This window comes from Typopeltis vanoorti, chromosome 6, assembly GCF_054136105.1.
Source record: "Typopeltis vanoorti isolate ZY-2024b chromosome 6, IOZ_Tvanoo_1.0, whole genome shotgun sequence".
In the NCBI taxonomy this organism is placed as follows: domain Eukaryota; kingdom Metazoa; phylum Arthropoda; class Arachnida; order Uropygi; family Thelyphonidae; genus Typopeltis; species Typopeltis vanoorti.
The window spans coordinates 75,572,757-75,598,845 of NC_143554.1; the positions used below are offsets into that span (position 1 = coordinate 75,572,757).

At 34.7% G+C, this 26,089-nt stretch overlaps 1 protein-coding gene across 1 annotated transcript in view; it reads left to right on the plus strand.

Annotated features, from left to right (window-relative positions):
• Atg9 (autophagy-related protein 9) overlaps nt 1-26,089 on the plus strand; it is a 335,809-nt gene that overhangs the window by 267,740 nt on the left and 41,980 nt on the right. Inside the window, exon 19 of the mRNA XM_090394931.1 lies at nt 7,653-7,816. Within this exon, the coding sequence (XP_090251057.1) occupies nt 7,653-7,816 (164 nt within the window). The remainder of the gene's footprint in view (nt 1-7,652; nt 7,817-26,089) is intronic.

Sequence of the window (26,089 nt, forward strand, 5' to 3'; positions counted from 1 at the left end):
ATATATATACTAGGGGGGGCTATGCCCCCCCACCTATGGCGCCCAACCCCCCTTGTTGCAGACTGATAGGCCGGTTCTCCTTGAATTCTGATGACTCGAAAGGGGGGGGTCTGGCACCTGCCCCCTTTGTTGGTCCTTGTTGGGGATCTAAATAGCAGAGTAGGAAATAATTGTCAGACATACAAAAATATTTTGGGAAAATTTGTAGAAAAGAGCAAAGCTAATAATAATGGCAAATAACTTGGAATTCTACTCAGGACATGGACTGGTTATTACTAACACCATGTTCCAACATAAAAATGTGCACAAATTCACATGGAGAGGACAGAAGGAATAAGAAAAGTCTAATTGACTATGTTATTGTTGTTGATAGTGATGTTTTCTCCCTGTTACATGACACCAGAGTGTACAGAGGATTTGAAATTGGAAGTGATCACTATTTAGCAGTGATTGGAAGTGATCACTTGAGCAGGATAAAATTGAATTTCATATTGAAAAGAATGACATGTAAGAAAGTTTTAAGGCAAATAAAAGTTGAGCAGCTCTCAGATGTGAACTGTAGACTAAAATACACAAACATTATTGAAGAAAAAATGAAAGAGTTTGAGAAAAGGAATCAAACCTTGGAGATTCAGTAGTGAGCCTTTAAGCCCTGATTGATTCAGCTAGAGAGGCATGTGGTGAGGTTGTCTGCAAGGATAAAAAAATCAGACCTCCCTGGTGGACACAGGAAGTTAAAGAGGCAGTGAAGGAAAAGAAGAAAGCATATCAAAAGTTCTGTCAAATAAGCCAGCTTGTGTGCTTAGAGAATATAGAGACAAATGAAAAATGCTAAACACTGTGTAAAACTAGCTAAACAAAGGTCATGGGAAGACTTTGGCAAGAATATAGAAAATAAATATCAAGAAGGTGCCAAAATATTCTGGAGGTTGTTGAAGAAGCTTAGAAATGGAGGAAAGAGTGCTGTAAAACGAGTTAGAGACGATAAAGGCGACATGAAAACGGGAGAAAAAGATATCCTTTAGGTATGGAGTAATTACTTTGAAAAACTGCTAAATGAAACAAGCAGTGATGACAGCACTGCTTGTTATGATATTCGACCAGAAATGCTGAAGTATGGTGGTATAAGAGTCTTACAGTGGCTGCACTGCATAGTTCAGAAAGCCTGGACAGAGGGACGAATTCCCGATGATTGGAGTAGAGCTCTCATAGTACCCATATATAAAAAGGGAAATAAAACTGAATGTGAGAATTACAGAGGTATTTCCCTACTGAGTGTTCCTGGCAAGATCTATGCAAGTATACTTGAGAAATGGTTGAGAAGAATTGTGGAAGAAAAGCTTGGTGAAGAACAAGCTGGATTCAGGCCAAATAGAAGCTGTCAGGATCAGATCTTCACTTTATGACAGATAGTCGAGAAAGCATGGGAATATAACAAAGATCTGTATTTAAGTTTTGTCGATTTGGGAAAGGCATATGACAAGGTTCCAAGAGAGAAGCTATTCAATACACTGCAGTTATATGGTATCAATGGGGCATTATATCAAGCAATATGTAGTCTTTATTTGAGTTGTAAGTCAGCACTTAGAATTGAAGGAAGTACAGGAAAATGGTTTAATGTTTAATCTGGTGTGAGACAAGGATGTACATTATCCCTTCTGTTATTCATTATCTATAATATGGGTCACATTATGAAGGAAAGTGGTATTAAACATGATATCAAAATTGGAGATGTTAATGCTCTTTGCTTTATGTGGATGATGTTATACTTCTAAATAAATCCGCTACAAGTCTGCAAGATTCTCTGACTAAATTGAATAGCTGTTGTAATAGATATGGTATGAAGGTCAGCAATAAAAAGACAAAGACAATGAAAATAGGCAGAATCATTGAAAATGTCAACTGTGTTGTGAATGGAGAACCTGTAGAGGAAGTAAAACATTTTGGCTACTTAGGCACAATTTTTATTGAAGATGGTAAATTAAATATAGAAATAGACAACAGAATCAGCAAAGCTGGTATGGTGGGAAGTCAATTGAATAAATTCATATGGAATAAGAGAGAAATTAGTTGGGACACTAAATTAGCTGTATACAAGACAGTGTTCAGACCAGTTTTAACTTATGGATCTGAGGGCTGGGTCAGAAGTAAAATCTGACCAAAGACTAGAGTCCACAGATATGAGACTCCTGAGAAAGATTAGAGGCATGAACAGATGGCATCAATGGCAATATCATATTAAAAACGAGGATATTAGGAAAGAACTTGACATTGTCAGCATCCAGGAATGCGTTAGCAGAGCTAATCTCAGGTGGTATGGTCACTTAAACAGAATGGGCGAGGAAAGATTAGCAAAACAAGTGTCTCTGCCAGGTTGGCAGCAAAACGACCCAGAGGAAGACCAAGATATAGGTAGATTGATACAGTACAAAGTGCCTTAGATGATAGAAATATAAGATCTGATAATGTTGGAGTCTTGACAAGTGACAGACTGATTTGGAGGAAATTGTAGATAGGAAGTTAGTAATGATGTAATTTTTTTCATGTAGTACTATCATATCCTGTACCCCCCCCCCCCCTTGAGGGTACATGGTAGGAATTTGATGATGATGATGAATTAGCAAAGATGGTATGATAGGGAGTCATCTGAATAAATTTATATGAAATAAGAGAGAAATTAGTTAAAACACGAAACTTGCTATATACAAGACAATGCTCAAACCAGTTTTAATTTAACTTAAGAATCTGAGAGCTAAATTAGAAATAAAACACTTAATCAAAGACTTGAAACCTAAGATGATAGTTTTGCAAAAGATTAGGAGAGTGAACAGATGGCATCAGATCAGTGGCAGTATCATATTAAAAATGAGGATATTAGGAGAGAACTTGAGAGCATTAGCAAAGTCAATCTCAGTGGTATGGTCACTTAAACAGAATTGGAGAGGGCAGGTTAACCAAAATGAGTGTTCTTTGTCAGGATGGCAGGAAATTGATCCAGAGGGATGAATGATAAGATGGATTGATAAAGTAAAAAAATTGCTTTCGAAGACAGCAGTATAAGATCTGATAATATTGGAGTCTTGACAGATAATTGATTAATTTGGATGAAAATTGTTAATAGGAAGTTAACAATAAGGGAACTTTTTCATGCAGTATAATCATTATATCCTGTACACCTCTGAGGGTACATGACAGGAATTTGATATAAAATATTTCAGTTCTTTGGACACAGTACTGCTTGTAAAAATGGTAAAATAATATGGAAATAAATAAACAGAATTAGCAACGCTGGGTATGGTGGGAAGTCAACTGAAATAATTTATGTGGAATAAGAGAGAAATTAGTCAATACACTGAAATAGCTATATACAAGGCAGTGTTGGAACCAGTTTTACATTATGGATCTGAGAGGTGGGCTAGGAATAAAACATTTGATCAAAGGCAAAAACTAGAGATATCAGCGTTGTGAGAAAAATTGGAAGTGAATAGATGGCATCAGTGGCAGAAACTTTCAAAGTGAAGGAAGGATTTGGCATTGGTAACAGTTAGGAACAAGTGAGTGAGCTAATTTAAGGTGGTATGGTCAGTAAACAGAATGGGACAAGTAAGGATAGCAAAATAGTTCTTTAATGCCAAGATGGCAGAATATATACCTGGAACAACACCAAGATCTAGATAGAACTGATACAGTCAGAAGTGGTTCAGGAAAAAGAAACATGCAACAGTATTGGAGTTTTGACAGATAAGACTAATTTGGAGACAAATGCCAATAGGAAGTTAGTAATATTGTAGCCATTTCATGTAATATTATCGTTGTATCTGTACATCCTTTGATTCTAAGTATCAGAAATTTTATAATAATGTTAGGCTTATGTATATAGAGATATCTGAACTGTAGTATGGTAGTACTTAGTGGGTCATGTTAGATAGAAAGGAGAAAATTATTAGTGCCTTGTGAATTTTTGTAGGTTATAATTCATGTAAAATACTGCTAGAAGAAACTTATATTAATAAAAGTAAGAGGGATGATTAATAATAAGTGTGGTATATCCCATTAAGTAATGAGATCGATTTTTTACAGGACAGCCCTTTGAATAAAAGTAACAAATGTGTTTATAGTTTTAACTGCTAAAGTGTATTGTAATCACAGGTGCAACTTTCGAGTCAGGTGATGCAGCAGTTTTTGTGTGGCAACCATTGAAGTAAGAGTGTGTGAGTGGGGTGTTTCAAAAGTTGCATCATGGAGCAAAGAGCTGTGATAAAATTTTACTGTAAATTAGTAAAAACTGCTACAGAAGTGTACCAAGACCTAAAAAAAAGTTTATGCCAATGACTGACTGAGCTATGCTCAGGTATTCTGCTGGTTTTTAACATTTAAAGAGGGGAGGGAGTCCCTGGAGGATGAACCACACTGTGGGCAGAGAGCCCATTTCTACACAGACAAATAAAAATGTGCTGAAAGCTAGGGAAATGTTGCTCGTGACAGGTGAATAACCACTAGGTTATTTTCTGTACAGCTTGGTATCGGTAAGGAAATGGCTAGATTAATCTTAGAAAGAGATTTGCACAAGAGGAAGATTTGTTTGAGGTTTGTGCCGCACACATTTACACACGAACAGAGAAAGCACTGGATTGCATGTTGTCAAAATTTCGTCCATGCAGTTGATCAAGATCATGATGTGTTACAAAGAATTGTCACTGGTTTTCAGTTTTCATTGTTTTTTTTTTTTTTGATGCTGCTGGAATTATCCATTGCAAATTTGTTCCTGAGGACACCACAATAAACAGTCAGTATTATTTAAGAGAGTAACTTAATGCAACTTTCTGTATACCTGCATGCAACATGTCAAGAACTGTTCCATAACAACATAAATTTATTTCTGTTGCATGACAACATGCCTGCACACTGCCTGTGAAGCAGTTTATGGCTTCAAAGTCGATCTGCATGATGTCCCCCCCCACCATTCATCAGATTTGGCTCCCACAGACTTTTTCCATTTCCCAAACATGGATGGAAAGTGCCTTGAAAGGGGAGCACTTTGGCAACATTGAGACATCCAGTGCGGTGTGACCCAGATACTGAAGGAGGTTCCCATTCAGGACTTCCGCTGTGCCTTCAAACACCCATATGAGAGATGTAAGCATTGTGTGGAGTTGGAGGGAGATAATCTTGAATCTGTGTAATTGACAATTCCAAACATAATTCTTTGTTTTGATATAATAATTGTTGTCTCATTACTTAATGGGTATACTGTGTACCCGTGTAAGTGATGTTAATTTGATATGGGAGTCTTATTAGACTTAAAAAGAATGGTGGATACATTTTAAAAATATTAGTATCATTTTAGTGAATGTAATATATAAAATTTTATACCTACTTAAAAATATCTTTCAAACCAAGTTGAAATACTGCTTACAACTATTTTCCATTCTTGTATAAAATACTGCTAGAAGAAGCTTATTCTAATAAGAGGGATGAATAAGTGGTATATTTTAAGTTGAAACTGTAAGTGATATTTGTTTGATATGCGAGTCATATTAGACCTAAGGAGAATGGTGGATACATTTTAAAAACAAGTGCTGTATAAGGGGTATTCTGAAAGTAATGCCTGCATGTGCACAGCTCTCAGCATGCGAGTGGTCTTGAAATGTCTATTCTTGTTTTAATGATAACAGTAAATTTAAGGGGGTAGGGAAACACAGTGATGACAGATTTGATGTTAATGACAGTCATGATCATAAAAAGTGTGACTAAAAACTGCATGGTTAATCAGGAAAAAAATGGCATATAAATCCTAGAGAAATCATTAACACTTAATTGAACGTTGGATTACCATGAGTTGACCAGATTGTACTAAATGAAATGACAGATGAAGGCAATGCTTTTCTTCCAAAAATCATAACTAGAAATGAAAATTGGATCCATCATCATGAGTGAAATGAAAATTCAGTATATCTATCCTACCTCATAGCAGTGCTTACAGTAAAACAACACCAGAGGAAAATAAATTAATAATTTATTGAATTTGCTAATATTTTGCTGAATTTCTAACTAGCTGCATGAGCACATATTATAACTGTGATAAACACATAGCATTCAATTAGATTTATGTAAATCCAAATTGTAATTGAAAAGGAATTCACGTTCTGACAAGGTAACCTCTAGGGGCTAGATAAAAATGAAATTAATTTAGAGAAATCAAACTAAATGTGTTGTTAGAAGAATGACTGTCTCCCATATCTTTGGCAAATTAATGCAGCCATATTTGTTGAGTTAGGAGAATGTTTCATAGCTTATGTTGATTCTAAAAATAGTCATTCATGATTACATGAATTACACCTTTGTTAGCTACATCAATGTAGCTAAGAGCACATGGCATGTTTTTAATTTAATCCACTCTTATAAAGACCATAGAGTGGTATTAAAATATTGCCATGGGATCATTTTTGGAACAGCTCTTGTGAATGCATGGATTATTTACAAAACATTAATTTTCAAAGGAAATATCATGCAATTTATACCATGCAATTCAAAGAGCTGATCACCTTCTTGGATTTCTGGTCTGCAGTTTGCATTCACCAATCTCAGAAAATTTTTGAATAACATTCTGTGCTTATGGATTTTGTTTGATAGAACTAACATTTTTTCTTATTGATACCCAAAAATTCATCATCCTTAATTATTAGATTTTAATATATCACGAAAAAAATATTCATTTTTCCTCCATTTACATAGTTTTGGTTGTGATGGAAGAATACATCACTATTTGTGGCATGCTCACATGATACTTACACAGGAAGCACAGGAAATTCTAGCATCCCACTCCAAGGTCAAGAAACATGAGAATTTGTCCCTGCCCAACATGAATATGCTAAAAAAATAAATAAATAAAATAATAATAAATCGAAAATATATTTCTTCAGAACTCTATAGCCACTTGAACTAGACAGTATCTTAAAATTTGTCTGATGATGATAATAATTGTTGCTATGGTATGGTATGTTATGCTAAGGGGCATATATATTCCTTTCAGGTCAGAAGAATATTTGATTGATAAGCAATCATTCATTAGGGGGTTGATTTGGGATTGTGAATGCTTTGGGATATGCTGAGCTTATTGCATCCAAAATATGTATTCACCTACCACATTTGTTCAGAAATATATGGTGATTTTTAGGTGGTTAACTTGTATATGCTTATATAAGAGAGAACATTCTCTCTTTTATTTTATTAATTTTTTTTTAAGTATGATTTGTGATTTAAGTAGATTTTTCTCTTGTTTCCTAATCATGGTGGGATTAACATGTTAAGCACATGTTAATCTTGTATATTGGTCTGGCTGACATTGGGAAGTATTGTATATCATGTATGTAGGTATGGATGTGCATTACATTCTTGAGGCCTGTTTGCAGAAGGGAAAACCTACTCCCTTTGAGACTGGCTAACTTGCTACCAATTATAAAACTTCCATCAATGGCTAACTTGCCTTTACTTGAAAACCCAAAGGTTCCTCTCATACTGCAGTGAGAATTAAACCGTGATCTTTCCATCTAAAGTACTGCTGACTTCAAATATCATTATAACTATATAATTAAAAATAACTTATTTTGAAAATAGATAAAATAATTTCTGAATGAAAATTTTTTTGTCAGTATGCAGATCTTGCAAACAGTATCTTACAAACCGGTTCTGAGCATGCACTAGGTAGAAGTGCTGTATTTTCAAGTAACATACAGACTCCTGTTGATGTCATGAGAGGAGGACTGAGCAAATATGAAGGTCCACTAGGTGCTGGTTCAGCTGGACTACTTACAAGGTAAATGACTTATACTGTAATTGATAAGTTTTTATGGTTAGCAAGTTATAATTCAAAGTTTTCATGCAAATGTGAATTATAGTTTAAGTTTACTAGCATAGCAGTTTATTGAAAGCAGTTTTACAGAGAATATCTTGTTGCTGAAGTGACTTCAGACACAAACTTTGTTTCTTTACACTTGGATTAAAAATTAAACCAATAATATAATTTCTTGGCATTTTTATAACCAAGTGGAAAAACGTATAACCAAGTGGAAAAACATTCAACATCTATCTCTAAACCAGAGTATTTTAGTAATAAGGTGTGATACCTTTTGGGCTACTTGTATTTGGAAATATGACTTTTGCATTACTTTAACCTTGGTATCACTTCAGGGTCTGACTCCCATTGATGAGACCTCAATAAAGGTTGAAACTGGTCTGGATAGTGTCCCTTTCCATAACGCTTAGCACCAAAGCATTATACAAGCACATGTCTGAAAGGATATGTGCTTTGCATTATGGGATACCAAGGCAAGTGATGTGAAGTCATTAGCCTCTATATCCAAGTTGCTCAGTCCTGAAGTTACTTCAGGTGCAACTTGGATAAAGGATTAAAACCAAGAATATAATTTCTTGTCATCTTTAATTTATAGCAGTTTATGTTCTTATATCTGCATAGAATATACACACATATCATGAACTGAACAACCCACGAGAACATTAAAGTTACATTTCCAGAGATTACAGAATTGTATATTTATAAAATTGAATGTTTGTACATTAAAAAATGAGTTGATACTTCAATTCCAAAACAGAGCAGAATCAGTGTTAACAACAAAAAACACACTGGTAAAGATACTGAGTTGAGATCAATGAAAGATAAATAGTGAAGAAGTGCAAAATTGCCAATGTTAACATTAGAGAACCTGTTATTACAAGGATGTGTTTCTAGATATTAGGCTAATACATTTAATTTGGGAGAATCTCTGAGAAACTACTCATTACAAGTGAAAATATTATTGCTTTAAAAAGATTTTTGGATGCTGTTCTTCTTGATTTAACTGTAAAGACCATTCATTCATTTGTAGATCATCTTTCTTTTATCAATATCTGAAACTTAAGATAAACCTATGAGTTATGCCAGTCATATGCTTTTGGTCAGGTGGTTTAGCAAAATGCATTATATAAAAATATTGTTCACAAAAGCTAAACTTGAAAACTAAAAAGAAAATTGTTGTATGTGTATGTACATGCTGTTTTGTAATTCTGCTGTATTTGAAAATATCAGCCATTATTGAACATAATGTTAGGCTTAGTTGTAATTTAGTTCATAATTGTGCTTCATAGGATAAACAACATGAAAGGAACAAAATAATTAATTTATTAAGTTACTAATATTTTGCTGTATTTCAAACCAGCATCTTCAGACCAGTGAATTTTTATTAATCCCATATACAGTGGTTGTGAGACATATTGCACATCAGTGCTTTCTGTGGTCAGGAAGAAAGAAGGAAAACCTGTTGATTTGTTTCTTTAATAATTGAAAGTTGTAGTCCTTGGGAGGAAAACAGTGTTGGGAAGATTGTTCCAGAGTACAGAAATAGAATGTATGAAAGAAGAGGGCAAGAAGTTCGATATTTTTGGAGATGCACAGAGAATGAATGAATTGAATGAATATTGACCAGCAGCTCCCTCATGTGTGTTTATGGGTTCGAGGAAAAATAGAGAATGGTATTTGATGGAAGAGTGTCCATAATAATACCTGTAGAAGAGGCACAGAGCAGAAGCAGTACATCTCTGAGGTAGGGACTGGATGACTGTAAGAGAAGTATTACTGGTTAAATGAATTATCCTCTCCTGGACAGCATCAAACGTTTTTAGAGAAGTTTGGTACACCACTCCATATGTGAGAACAGTATTTTAAGGTAGGGCAGATTTTGGATTTGTAATGTGAGAAGCAGCAGAGTTCAAAAATATCTTGAGCAGAAAGCATACTTAGTTGGGTGCACTGGAGATTGTGAGTGTGATTTGCTTATGTCAGGAGAGGCTAGAGGTAAGTAACTCCAAGAAGAGATAAGCTAACCTTGTGTGGAGATCTGAATATTGTCAAAGGAGATGCCTAAAGTGTTTAGGAAGCTGATATGGAAGAATTCTAGCTTAAGATTTATGGTTGTTGCAAGGTTTGTTAAATGAAAAGATGATTAGAGTGTACTGTCATCAGCAAAAACTGTAGATAGGATTTGAAGTTAGTGATAGAAGGTCATCCATGAATCAGAGAAAAAGCAGAGCCATGGAGTACTCCACCATTGGTGGAGAAATCTGAAGAAAGAAAGCCATCCACCATGACATACAGCAAACAACTAGAGAGGAATTTGACAACCTGGTTGCCAAAGATGTATTAGTAAACTCACTAACTTGTTTATTTATTTTGTTCCTGTGATGTTTTTATACTGTGAATCATTGTTTATAAACAGCCATTATGGAATTGCTTAGCTATCATATAACATCTAACCATATAATTTCATAATCACTAGGATTGTGCATCTGTCAGTACTCTTAACTTTCACAGTTATGTTAAATTCATTAATTTCAAAAGCCTTTTATAAACATCCTGAAGTATTTGGCAGTACTCCTTACCCCATTTTTTAAAAATATATCAGAGTGATTTCCAATTGCTAATTTGATTACAGACGTAATGGAAGTGTCTGCAGATATTTTATTTTATTTTTTTTTTTGTGTGGGAAGGAATATAGAATTTTATTGTCAAATTCTGATTTATTTCATCCATTCTAATAACATGAACGTTGCCAGGAAGAAAAGCTGGTAACTACATTCAAAACATGAGTCATATAGAATGTGTTTACTAGCTCTGTCTCAGTTGCAGCAGAGCTGATCAGATCACTATGTGGACATAACTAGTGTTACTAAGATGAAGAAGAGAAAAACAGGCAAAATTCTGCTAAATAATAAATACAGCAAAGAACAAAGCTAATAATAATATTAATTTGGACAGTAGTGATGAAGGAAGGAAGGAGTATAACTGGTAATTAATTTACGGAATTAACAACGCATATAAAGTATATTAATTAAAGATAACTTTAATGAATCACTTCTATATTTCAGCAATGTCACATTGCCATCTTCAGGAACATAAAGATATGGTATGTGCACTAAGGAACTAACAAAGCAAATGAGGAAGAAAGTAAGAAACTAATTTTGTTCCTAAAGTCCTAAAGGTGCCCTCTTGCGGGCTAATTTGGTAGTCTTGGCAGTTGGGCTGAAGTTCTCATAATGAAAGTCTCCCAAATTTGGGGCAGTTTCATACACCCAAATTTGTTGAGGTTAGGAACGTTTTTTAGAGCTGCTGAAGATTCTTTGAATAATCTTTCGTATTTAAACTTGCTGCGATGGATTATTTTTGTTTTCTTCCAACGAATTTTATGGTGGGTATCTAAAGCATGGTCTGCCAGCCCAGAGCAGCTGTACTGGTGAAACCGGATGTAGTCTTGGTGTTCTGAAATCCTGATATTTGTTGTTCTGCCTGTTTGGCCAAAGTAGGACAATTTGCAGCTACAAGGGACCTGGTATACACCAGGTAGGTCTAGGGGAAGTGGTTGGTCTTTGGTAGAGCAGATAAGGGATGCCAACTTTTTATATGGTCTGTAACAGGAAGTGAGGTCATATTTTTTGAGGATATTAGTTATTTTTTCAGAGGTGCCCTGGATGTAGGGGATAGTGATAGACTTGGTGTAGTCTTTATTGTGGAGGGGGGGTTGTGGTTTACAGGTTTTAGTATTTTTTGGATTTTTTTGGGGTTATAGCCATTGGCTAAGAAAGTGTTGAGGATGTGGTTTAGTTCCATAGTCAGGGCCTTGTCATCTGAGCAGATTAATTTTGCCCTGTTATATAGTGTTTTTATCACCCCATATTGTTGTGAGGGGGGGGGATTGCTGGTGAATGTATCTGCCAGTATGGGTGGGTTTTCTGTAAACAGAGAAAACCAAAGATCCATCAAGCTGGTGGGTGATTAAAGTGTCTAGGAAGGGGAGGGTGTTGTTTTCCCTCTTTTTCTAAGGTGAACTGGACTCTGGGATGTTGGTTGTTTAAGTGTGTTAGGAAGGAGTGGAGTGTGTCTGAGCCATGTGGCCAAATAGCAAACACATCATCCACATAACGAAGCCAAATAGTGGGTTTTTGTGGGGCGGAGTTTAATGCTTTCTCTTCAAATGTCTCCATAAAGAAATTGGTCAAGGGTGGGGAAAGTGGTGAACCCATGGCTGTCCCCTCTATCTGTTTGTAGAACTTTCCTTGCCAAACGAAATAGCCTGAGTTCATTGTGAACTGAAATAGGGCTGAGACATCGGGAGGAAACTTGGCTTGGATGAGCTCAAGGGTTTCTTTGAGTGGGACATTAGTGAATAGGGAGGAGACGTCAAAACTGACCATTATGTCAGTGTGTTGGAGTGTGAGGTTTTCTATACTGGCTTTAAAGTGGGCCGAGTTTTTTATGTGTGATGGTGTGTTGCCAGTGTAGTGTGTGAGCGTTTTGGCTAAATGTTTGGCTAATTTATATGTGGGGGAATCAATGCCATCCACTATGGGACGCAGTGGCACATTTTGTTTATGTATTTTTGGGAGTCCATATAATCGGGGGGGGTCTAGAGTTATAAGGTTTAAGTTTGTTGGTGACTTCCACAGGCCATGAAGTGACTTTCTTAAGGAGTCTGTGGATAGTTCTAATCTGAGAGCTGGTCGGATTATATTCAATGGGGAGGTAAGTAGAACGGTCTCGTATTAAAGAATTTAGCTTACCTTTGTAGTCTTTTTGATTGAGTACCACAGTGGCGCTTCCCTTATCAGCTTTGGTGATCACTATTTTTTTGTTGTTTTTTAATTCTTGTAGGGCTGTATATTCGTTTTTGGATAAGTTGGATTTTGGAGGTTTGGCTTTAGTGAGAACACCGACTACATCCAGTCTCACGTTGTTGGCGATATGGTTAGGCAGGTTGCGAATTCCACGCTCTATTTGGATCATGATTTCTTCAGCAGGTATCCTTTTAGGAGCTAGTTCACCAGTACAGCCGCTCTGGGCTGGCAGACCATGCTTTAGATACCCACCATAAAATTCGTTGGAAGAAAACAAAAATAATCCATCGTAGCAAGTTTAAATACGAAAGATTATTCAAAGAATCTTCAGCAGCTCTAAAAAACGTTCCTAACCTCAACAAATTTGGGTGCATGAAGCTGCCCCAAATTTGGGAGACTTTCATTATGAGAACTTCAGCCCAACCTCCAAGACTACCAAATTAGCCCGCAAGAGGGCACCATTAGGACTTTAGGAACAAAATTAGTTTCTTACCTTCTTCCTCATTTGCTTTGTTAGTTCCTTAGTGCACATACCATATCTTTATGTTCCTGAAGATGGCAATGTGACATTGCCGAAATATAGAAGTGATTCATTAAAGTTATCTTTAATTAATATACTTTATATGCGTTGTTAATTCCGTAAATTAATTACCAGTTATGTCTAACCAACGTATAAGTCTTACTACTAGAAGGAAGGAGTAGCAATAACTATCAACACCAGACAAGAAGATATGCTTATTTATTGGCAAGCAGTTTCAGGTAGTTATATGGGCAAACTTCAAAATGAGGAATTCCAATGACACATCTTTGTGCCTCTAGTACATGCAGAAGGGTCTCCTTCTGTTGGACCATAAGCACAAATAAGAGAAGACATAAAGAAAATGGGAAAGCTTGTCCTTTTTTAGGTCTAAATGAAGAATAGGAAATGAATCCTAGGCATAAGAAAATGTTTGTGGAAAATTTGAAGAAGAAAACACAACTAACAGTAATAGTTAGTGCCTCAGATTTCTGTTTAGATGGATTATCACTAATTATATGAAGAGTCAAAGGCTTCAATTCAGTGACATAACTTATTTAAGTTAAGGGATACTACATCCCATATTGTTTCTTAGCCGAATAAAAAACTCAAAGAGTTTCATGCCGAATATAGAAACTATATAAAGTTCGGTGATTCCAAGCGTAAGCAAATACCTGGATACTGCAGCAACTGACCCTTTAGGTAGTGCAAGCTGAGGCAACCCAGACCACTTTCAACCTTTATTGAGGTCTCATCAGTGAGTAAGTAGACCTAGTTGCTGCAGTATCCAGGTATTTGCTTACACTTGGAATCGCCGAACTTTATATAGTTTCTATATTCAGCATGAAACTCTTTGAGTTTTTTATTCGGCTAAGAAACTATATGGGATGTAATATCCCTTAACTTAAAAAAAATGGATTATTACAAATACTATGTTTCAACATAAAGATGTGCACAAAAATTCACATGGAGAGAAGACACGAGAAAAGTCTCATTGACCATATTATTTTTGACAGTAATATCGTCACAATGGTTTGGAATAGGGGTGCTTAAGGGTCAAAGCTGTATAACTGAGAGGAGACCTCCACATAACCTTTAAAGGAATGCGGAGAACCGACCAGGACTTCTGACCTAATGTCCAATCCTCACCTTCTCGTGGTGCACCCTGTTGGGTATCTGCTTTGATACTGAACGAACGAGGATGGGCTGGCAATTTGGGATTTAGCCGACCAAATTGTATTCTTATTGGTTAAACCAAAATAAAAAAATGATAGTACAACATGACAAAATTTCATGCCGGCTGGGGCGTCGCCCGGTTAAACAAGGCCCCCGTTGTTTTCGCCAGGGAACCAGGGTGAACAGCGAAAAGTCAGCTACTGGAACAAATCTGAAAACAAACCCCCAACTCAACATCACCAGAGTTAAAGATCAGTACTATCAACGTAAGAAGCCTGAATGGCAAAGAAATGGAGCTAGCTGAGGAATTAGATAAGTACCAGATCGACATAATAGGGGTGACTGAAACAAAAAAGACCAAAACTGGTGAGATCTTTCTGAGCAATAAATACAAAATGTTATATTCAGGCAATGACAATCAAGGAAAAGAAGGAGTAGCCATAGTATTCAACACAAAATACGAGGCTAATCTTCTTGAATGGCAGTCAGTCTCAAGTAGAGTAATGTGGGCAAATATGAGAATGGGGAACTGGACAATGAGACTTATTTGTGCCTATGGTCCCACAGAAGGTTCTACTAAGGTAGAAGTGGAGGAATTTTTTGAGGCTTTAGAAAAAGCAGCTGACACAATGAAAAAGGAAAAGTTGGTCCTTGTTGGGGATCTAAATAGTAGAGTAGGAAATGATTGTGAGACATACAAAAATATTTTGGGAAAATTTGGAGAAAAGAGCAAAGCTAATAATAATGGCAAATATCTGTTGGATTTCTGCTCAGGACATGGACTGGTTATTAGTAACACCATGTTCCAACATAAAAATGTGCACAAATTCACATGGAAAGAAGAGGCTAGGAATAAGAAAAGTCTCATTGACTATGTTATTGTTGATAGTGATGTTTTCCCCCTGGTGCAGGACACCAGAGTGTACAGAGGATTTGAAATTGGAAGTGATCACTATTTAGTCTTGAGCAGGATAAAATTGAATTTCATATTGAAAAGAATAACATGTAAGAAAGTTTTAAAGCGAATAAAAGTTGAGCAGCTCTCAGATGTGAACTGTAGACTAAAATACAGAAATATTATTGAAAAGAAAATGAAAGAGTTTGAGAACAGGAATCAAACCTTGGAGATTCAGTGGCAAATTATGAAGGAAACATTGATTGATTCTGCCAGAGAGGCATGTGGTGAGGTTGTGTGCAAGGATAAAAAAATCAGAACTCTCTGGTGGACACAGGAAGTTAAAGAGGCAGTGAAGGAAAAGAAGAAAGCATATCAAAAGTTCCTGGCAAATAAGTTGGCTTTTACTCTTACAGAATACAGAGACAAATGTAAGAAAGCTAAACAGTGTGTAAAACTAGCTAAACAAAAGTCATGGGAGGACTTTGGCAAGAATATAGAAAATAAATATCAAGAAGGTGGCAAAATATTCTGGAGGTTGTTGAAGAAGCTTAGGAATGGAGGAAAGAGTGCTGTAAAAGGAATTACAGATGATAAAGGTGAAATGAAAACAGGAGAAAAAGATATCCTTGAAGTATGGAGTAATTACTTTGAAAAACTGCTAAATGAAACAAGCAGTGATGACAGCACAGTGATAAAAAACACTGACCAGGCATGCAGTCAGGAATACATATCCATACTTGAAGTCGAAAAAGCCATCAAAGGCTTGAAATGTGGAAAGGCAGCAGGAATAGATGATATTCGACCAGAAATGCGGAAGTATGGTGGTATAAGAGTCTTACAGTGGCTGCACTGCATAGTTCAGAAAGCCTGGACAGAGGGACGAATTCCCGATGATTGGAGTAGAGCTCTCATAGTACCCATATATAAAAAGGGAAATAAAACTGAATGTGAGAATTACAGAGGTATTTCCCTACTGAGTGTTCCTGGCAAGATCTATGCAAGTATAGTTGAGAAACGGTTGAGAAGAATTGTGGAAGAAAAGCTTGGTGAAGAACAAGCTGGATTCAGGCCAAATAGAGGCTGTCAGGATCAGATCTTCACTTTACGACAAATAGTCGAGAAAGCATGGGAATATAACAAAGATCTGTATTTAAGTTTTGTCGATTTGGAAAAGGCATATGATAAGGTGCCAAGAGAGAAGCTATTCAATACGCTGCAGTTATATGGTGTCAATGGGGCATTATATCAAGCAATACTTAGTCTTTATTTGAGTTGTGAGTCATCAGTTAGAATTGAAGGAAGTACAGGAAGATGGTTTAATGTTAAATCTGGTGTGAGACAAGGATGTACATTATCCCCTCTGTTATTCATTATCTATATGGATCACATTATGAAGGAATGTGGTATTAAACCTGATATCAAAATTGGAGATGTTAATGTCAGCTCTTTGCTTTATGCGGATGATGTTATACTTCTAAATAAATCCCCTACAAATCTTCAAGATTCTCTGACTAAATTGAATAGCTGTTGTAATAGATATGGTATGAAGGTCAGCAATAAAAAGACAAAGACAATAAAAATAGGCAGAATCATTGAAAATGTCAACTGTGTTGTGAATGGAGAACCTGTGGAACAAGTAAAACATTTCAGCTACTTAGGCACAATTTTTACTGAAGATGGTAAACTAAATATACAAATAGACAACAGAATCAGCAAAGCTGGTATGGTGGGAAGTCAATTGAATAAATTCATATGGAATAAGAAAGAAATTAGTCGGAACACTAAATTAGCTGTATACAAGACTGTGTTCAAACCAGTTTTAACTTATGGATCTGAGAGCTGGGTCAGAAGTAAAACACTTGACCAAAGACTAGAGACCGCAGATATGAGAGTCCTGAGAAAGATTAGAGGCGTGAACAGATGGCATCAATGGCAATATCATATTAAAAATGAGGATATTAGGAAAGAACTTGACATTGTCAGCATCCAGGAATGCGTTAGCAGAGCTAATCTCAGATGGTATGGTCACTTAAATAGAATGGGAGAGGAAAGATTAGCAAAACAAGTGTTCTCTGCCAGGTTGGCAGGAAAACGACCCAGAGGAAGACCAAGATATAGGTGGATTGATACGGTACAAAGTGCCTTAGACGATAGAAATATAAGATCTGATAATGTTGGTGTCTTGACAAGTAACAGACTGATTTGGAGGAAAATTGTAGATAGGAAGTTAGTAATGATGTAATTTTTTCATGTAGTACTGTCATATCCTGTACACCCCTTGAGGGTACATGGCAGGAATTTGATGATGATGATGATGGTTTGGAATATTAGAGATTTTAGATTATTTGAAATTTGAACTGATTGTCACTTAGTTTTAAGTAGGGTAAAAATGACTATCATATTGAAAATAAAAATATGTAAGAAACTTTTCAAAATAATTAAAAATGAGCAATTTTAAAAGGTGAACTATAAACTCAGCTATACAAATATTATTCAAGAAAAAAATGAAAGAATTCAGAAACATGAACCAAACTTTAATCCTCACTTGCAAACTCTGAAGAAAACACTGATTGATTCACCTAGAAAAGCATGAGGTGAAGTTGTCGGCCAGTTTTATCATTAGGTGAACCTAGGCAATTGCCTATGATCGCCAAGACTTCAGGGCACCAGATTTTGCTACATATAAAACTATATAAAACTAATAGGAACTCCTGTATTCCATGAAAATTCATGTATGTAAGCTTACCATTTCTTTGCTGGACGTCCAGCAAACTTGGATAATATTCTGTCCACCTGCTGAAAGAACATGGATAAGAAGTATAGTTTGACAGTCATGTCCATTAGAAGAGGCAATAATCCTTCATGCTGAAAAGAGCACTTAATCTGGAGTTGAATAACTCTTAATAATTGTGCGATGAAGTTAGAACTGAATTAATCCTATATATATATATATATATATATATATATATATATATAATAAGTAAGCTGGTCTCGCACTAGGCGACAAAATTTACCTTTTACCTAAAGTTGGGTAGTTGGAAAGCAGAAACGTTAACCATTCTGTCAACCAGGGAGGCATACTCTGTATATCACTGCAAACTGAAACATTTTATATTTATATTTAGATCCATGTTGTAATTCCATAAATATAATGATTTTTGCTACAATTTTTTATTACCGTAAATTCAAAATTTTTATTTTTAGTGAGAATATCTGAACTTTACAGTTGATGAAGTTCCTATTTTTACCTTGATTAGCAAGCTTAATTTGATTGCATTTAAATTCCTTTCGTTTCTCTTCTTTTTTTTTTTTTTTTAATTTTTATCCTTATACAATTATTTAAGAAGCAACTTATACCAAAATAAAACAAGTGACCTGCAGTTATTATTATTATACATTGAATCAGATATAATGGACTTGATTAATTATGATGACATTATAGATATATTTGCTAAAACCAAAGCCAGAAAAAAAAAAAAACTTTTAGTTATTGATTTTTTTTTAATTTAAATTTGAACTGATTTATTTTTATACTTTTTTTAAAATGCAAATATATATATATATATATACCAATGTTGTATTGTCTTATTAAAATTAGTTATCATGGAAATGTTGACTTTTATTTTCAATAAACTAAATAAAGTGCTCATTTTTGAGGCCTCATAATGATGTTGCGCCTTGTGTCTCCAAAAGTATAAATGCGGCCTTGGACACTGCCTGTTTGTAATGCTAGCGGTGAATGCTCATTTTCTGTACTTAAACGTGTTAAAAATATTTACACAATTCATGAAGTCAGATGCATTTGAGAAATTTGTCAATTACGTTCATAGAAAACGATATTGTTGAATTATTAGATTAAAACGTATGATAGATAAGTTATATAGTTATAATTTATAAGGTATATATGATTGATAAATACTTCATTAAGTAAATTGAAAATGGATAAAAAGAAATCAGATTTTCAATATCGCAAACATAAAGCGGAAAAGGAAGAAAGTTTGAAAAACAAGAAGATGAATTTTTAAAATATCTTTGCCGAGAAGATCGTAATCGCATACAAGAAGAAAACTTCATGATTATTTGTTGAATAATTCTTCTACAGTTTTGGTTAATGAATTGGAGGAGAGTTCTACAAAAATTGGATTAAAACACCGAAGAAGAAATCTACAGAGCATATGAGTATTGTTGATTCTGAAGCTGGTTGTTCTACAGATCCAATCATAAAAGGATTTGATTTTACAAATTTAAATTATAATGATCCAGCAATTTGGTGTCCTGTAAAATTTTCCAGTATCAATCAGTTACGTCAACTATTAGTTGAACATGGACCTGAACAGATTCATAATTTTGATTTTCTGAAAAATAGTAATAGAAGATTTTCATTTTCAATGACTCATTATACTCGAAGACTATTTAACGGCAATTATTGTATCATTGTATAATATTGTATGTTATTGTATTCAAAATCCACGGATTCTGCATTTTGCTTCTGCTGTTTATTATTTGATCAATGGCTGATTAACCTTGCTGATTCTGAATTGAGGGACTGGAAAAATGCTACTTCTATTTTAGCTAAGCATGAAAAAAGTCAAAGACACGTTGAAAATTACCATAAGTGGAAAGAAAAAAGAAAAGAAAACCATTGATGAAGAGAACTTGCTAGTTATTAGAAAAGAGGAGAAACATTAGGTGAAAGTATTAGAACGACTCTTTGCTTTAGTTCAGACGTTAGCTATTCAAAATTTATCATTTTGAGGAACAAATGAGACATTATTTTTGTATGGAAACGGAAATTTTTTGAAATTTGTCAAATTTCTAGCCAAGCTTGATCCAATAATGAATGAACATCTTCGAAGAATAAAAGATAAAGATACATATGTGCGTTATCTTGGAAAAGATATTCAAAATGAAATAATAAACATCTTCGCCAATGCTAAAAAAAAGAAAATTTTTAGAATCTGTTGTTGCCACAAAATATTTTGCCATAATTATTGACTGTACGTCCGACATTAGTCACACGAAACAAATGAGTATAGTACTTCGATTTGTAGACACTAGTAATAGCACGGTTTCTATAAAAGAACACTTTTTGGGATTTATAGAAATAAAAAATACCACTGGAGAAATTTTATCAAATGAAATACCAGGAACTCTAAACAAATTTTCATTACCATTACAAGATTTACGATGTAAAGGATACGATAACGCCCGTAATATGAAAGGTGATGTAAAAGGTGTGCAGCAACGAATTTCAAATATTAACCTGAGAGTAATGTATGTACCCTGTAGTTCACATTCATTAAATTTAGTAGTGAATTGCACTGCTAATACTAAAAATGCCACAGCATTTTTTAACGCGGTACATCGTCTGTATGTATTTTTTTCCAGTTCGACTCGTCGATGGGAATACCTCAAAAGACACATAAGTAATTTTACACTCAACCCAGTCTGTGATACACGATGGGAGAGTCAAATTGACTCATTAAAGCCCCTAAGATATAATTTGTCCGATATTTGGAAGCACTGTAAGAAATATCTCAAGATGATAGTTTATGTGGATTAATTGGAAATACCATGAAATTAGATGCAAGTAGTCTTCTTAAAACATTAAGGAAGTTTCAAATTTATCGCATCCTTAGTAATGTGGTAATGAACTTTATAAGTGAAATAAACTTTATAAGTAAACAACTTTAGAATACAAGCTTTGATATAAAAGGTTCCATAAATTGTATTAATGATACAAAGAATTTCTTAATGAAAATCCGAAATGAGGATAAATTTGAAAAGATGTTAACAGATGAGGAAAAAATCGCTGAAGTCTTAGGTATAACGCCTAATTTTGAACAAAAAACTGTTAGACTTAAAAAAAAAAAAAAATAAAATAAAAAGCAACAATTTGTGCATGAAGCAGAGGATGAATTCATAATAGATTTTAAACAAAAATTTAAGGTAGATTTTTATTTTTCAATTATTGATACCGCAATTGCATCTGTTGATGAAAAATTCAAACATACATCTACAATTAACAAAAAGTTTGGTTTTCTTTTAAATATATATGAATTTCAAAAAATTACTTCAGCAGAACGGCTTAAAAAAATGCTTGATATTGGAAAATTATTTAACACATGATAATTCTAGAGAAATTGACGGAATACATTTATGTAGTGAATTACAAATAATAGCAAGGTGAATTCCAGAAAATACTTCCTCATTAAATGTCCTGTCATACATATGCAAAAATAAGAATGTAAACATTTATATATATATAAAAATGTTTATAATATTATTTTTATAAATATCCACATGTGTAGGTGTACGTGTGCTTGTGTGAGTATGACAAAATATATATATACAGCAATCCCTCGATTAGTGTGCCTAATGCATTCTTTATAACAGGCGCATTAATCGAAATTTTTTTTATAAAAGAATTAAGGTATGTCTCAGGGCCTAGTTAAAGTAAAATCATGAAGCTGAAAGAGTATAAAACATATTCAGAATATAAATTCTATTATTCTGTTTCTTAGCAAAGAATTGAGCTAATGTAGTTTGGTGGGCATTTTTTTTTTTTTTTATTTTCATACAACCGACGGTATGGTCCTATTGCCTCTTCTACTCTTCTGCAAATTTTACTGCTTCTCTATTCATCAGGATCAGCCTCTGCTTTGCTGCTTAAAAACTTCGCTTGTACGAAAAATATTATACTCCGCTGATTGTTATAATCCGCTTGCAGGCAATTTTTATGACCGATCATAAACAGCGGTATTCTCTTTCCCAAATGTTGAAATGTTTCGATGTGTGAAAATAAACGATACACAAATGTTATTAGGTGTTCTAGTCCGAGCTTTTCCACATATTCTCGAATATTCTTCTCCTCAGAATATTTCTACTATAAAATATTTATTCATAAAAAATGCTAAGAAAACTAAAATGACAAATTCCAGGAACTTCTCGCGGAACACAGTTTGGGAAACCCTGGTATATATAGTGTACATGGAAAGTAGTGTAGTATGCCATTAAAAATAACTTTGTAAAATTTTTTAAATCAGTAACTAAATTATTTCATTCTGGTAAGTGATTTTTTAAAATAGTTAGCCATAAAAATGTATAGACAGAAAATTTTTAAAATCTGTAACATTTATTTTTAAGATGTATATAGGCGCACTAATCGAATTTGGGTATTGAAAAAAATGACGCACTAATTACTGCATAGAGACATTGTATAGGGGCGCCTAAATTTTCTTTGCCTAGGGGTATCAGATACTCTCGCACTGGCCCTGGAAAAACCAGAACTCCATGGTGGATGCAAGAAGTTAAAGCAGTAGTCATGGAAAAGAAGAAAGTATATTGAATGTTCATGGCAAATAAGTCAACAGATGTCACAAGAGAATACAGAGAAAAGTCATGGGAAGATTTGTAAGAATAAAGAAGATAAATATCAGAATGTGGCAGAATGTTCTGGAGGCTATTGAAAAAGCATAACACATTCATGACTGGCATGACACAAATTGTGTCATTCAGTACTTGCTCATGGCACAGGATGCAATAAATTGTTTTGTTCTTCAGGTTTGCTATCTCTATTGGGCGTGCAATGAATCATTATATATGCTTTCTAGAGAAATCAAAGTTATGTTGGAACTTTGGGAAAAGACATTTTTGCTTTCCAGTCATATAATTCACTGATAATTAAGAGCAATTCTATAATTGTTTGTATTTTTAAATTTCTAAAGATGTTTGTAATTATATTTCAATCTATATTAATCAGATATGTTTCTTTTGAATGACCAGTATGTCTGAGGGAAAGAATATATATTGAATGTAAATCATTTGTTACAGTCAAATATCCAATAATTTACAATTGTAGTATTATGAGTGGTACAATAAATTACTCTGGTAGGAAACCAATTACATGTCATCCTATAAAATCCTATAAACCATAGTTATGCATCTGTGAATCTATTAATGGCTTTCTTTCAAAAAAAAAAATGTGAGGAGCGGTTTGTTTTGTGCAAAATAACTAACCAATAATAAAGAGTTTTTGTATATATCATTAGCTTATTAATGATGACTATATGGAGAGAGAAATTTTCATTGAATTGTAAAGCATGATCACATAATTTGTCTAAGTATGGCATCAGTTACTTGTGTGTTGATTGAGCTCCTAGCGAGTAAACAATATGCGAGATTCTGTTGGAGACTACCAGATGCAGTGTTTTTTTGCTTGTTTTTTTAAGCATGCATAGAAGTATTTATGTCTCATGCTTTCTTGGTCATATTCCATTATGACAAAATCAGTGATAACGACCATCATTCTCCAGTAGGGTGTGATGTGATAAGTATGGTAAACATGCAAAAAAACTTTTATTTATGACATGAAACTGATGGTTAAGCTGGAGCACCTCTTCTGCTTAATTTGTCAACTAAAAACTTACTTGTCACGGATGAGCATTTTTCAAGTCCTATTTATGGGTGACTTAAATTATCCAAATATTAGTTGAGTAGCTAAGAAAACTTAGCTACTCAATACTTGAGGAAGAATTTATTGTACCATTGCAAGACAGCTTTCTTAAGCACTATGTGAAAGAAGAACTCACAGTTGGAAAGCATTAGATTTAATCCTTTCTTTAAGGCTTGCACGGTGATCTGAATACATTTTTGAAAATTATGGAGACAACTACTGTGTTTGAGTAAAACTTTAGTTTAATATAACTAAACTCTACATTCAATGTTTCGACCGTTATATCAAGGTCATTTTCTGGAGCATATACACTATATACAGAGAACAAGTTACTGACCAACGTTACAACAATTGTTGGCCTGACCTCTAGTGAAAAAAAATAATACACATCAACGCTAGAGTTCTATTATTAATATTATCTGTTGGTTGTAGAATTACATTGAGCACAACAACAAGTCTGTGTGTGTGTGTGTGCGTGTGTGTGTGTGCGCGCGCGTTTACAATATGATTATACATGTACATTCCAACCAGTTGGTATGGAATGGTTTCTAATACTAGCTAGAAGTTGGCTAAAGTCCTGACTTATGCTGGATCTTATGTATTAGGTAGGTTGAATGTGTGCCATCCAGATTCTTGGAATGTTCATGCTGCCATTGTTGTTGATATTTGGGTGATTTATCAGAATTTCGTAGGCTTCCTTAATTTCCTTTCGTACTAGGTTTTTGTGGTGTAAAGAGCGGGTGCTTTTCCAATCGATTTGGTGTAAGGTGTTGAGTGCGTGATCTGAGAGGCCTGCTTCACCAAAATGGTTATATTTAATGTGTCTTATGTGTTCTTTCTTATGCATAGGGATTGTACGTCCTGTTTCACCAATGTATGGTAAGTTACAGGTGCAGTGGATGCAATAGACTCCAGGATGTGCCAAGGGGAGGAGAGGATCCTTAGAGGAGTTGAATATGGTTTTAAGTTTAGTAGGTGGCTTAAAGGTGGCATTGAGGTTATAATGGTGTAGGATTCTGTTGATTTTTTCTGATAACCCTTTAATGTATGGGCTATGGTTTTACTGTAATCTAGATTCTTTTTTGTTGATGTTTTATGGAGTATTTTATTGATAGTATTTTTGTTATAGCCATTATTTATGAATGTGTTGCTGATGATTTTTAGTTCTTGCTTCAGGGTTTGCTGGTTAGAGCAAATTGTTATGGCCCTGTTTTTAAGGGTATTAATGACTCCATATTTTTGTGATGGGTGGTGGTATGAATTAGCATGTATGTATTGTCCCGTGTGCGTTGGTTTTCGGTAGACCGTGAAGGGGAGACGTGTGACTAGTGTGTCTAGGAATGGGAGCGAGTTCTGATTTTCAATTTCGATGGTAAATTGTATGCGTTCATGTTGTTTATTCAGGTGGCTAAGGAATGTGTTTAGCATTTGTTGCCCATGCAGCCAGATAGCGAACACATCGTCAACGTATCTAAGCCACATTGTAGGTTTTAGAGTGGTGGCATCAACATTAGATTTAATCATAGTATCAGAGATGCTCTCAGTTAAGGATGCAACTGTATCGCCACCAGTTTGTGACAGTGATTATTCTCTTCTGGCCTGAGAAGAGATTCTAAAGTGTATGGGTCTTTCAGTTGGGAATGGATGCATACTGAATTAAAAAGCTGGAAATTATGATAACCTATACTATATTCAATCCTATGGTATCAGTTATTGAATGGGAAGGATATCAGCAGTGCATGAAAGATGCTTAAATGATGCAGTATCTGAATGTGCCCTAGAGTTTGAAGAATAAAGTGAGAGTGAAATGAATGTTGCAATCTTATTAAGCAAGAGATCCATAAGAAAAAAATAATGTGAAAGGAATATTGTGAGAATAAGAATAAGAGGACTGAAAATATATAAAGAACCATGTTAGAAAGGTTATGATTTTGTATAGGAAGCTAAATCAAGAATATGAAAAGAAATTGGGCATGCATATTAAAGGCAACCAAAGAGAATTTTATTATTATTATTATTACGTGATACCTCATCGAGGGAGGGCACCTACTCTACCACTCTGTCTCCGCCATTCGATCCACCAACTACAATGAACCACAACTACCATCATCTACACCAATGGCATCTACTGCCCACCACTGCTATTTTTACAGACAATCACAAACATCCATGCTCACAGCAGGATTCGAACCCCAGCCTTTTGGCTGGAGAGCGGATACGCTAATCACTCGACCAACCAGCATTATGGTGCAAGTAAAAGAAATGAAGCTGGAAGAATTATTTGACTTGAATGTAGATGGTGCTCTTATGTCTGAAATAGATACAACTGTCATATAATGAGCATTCACTTTGCAAAGAGCTATCAGTCAACTTAGTGTAT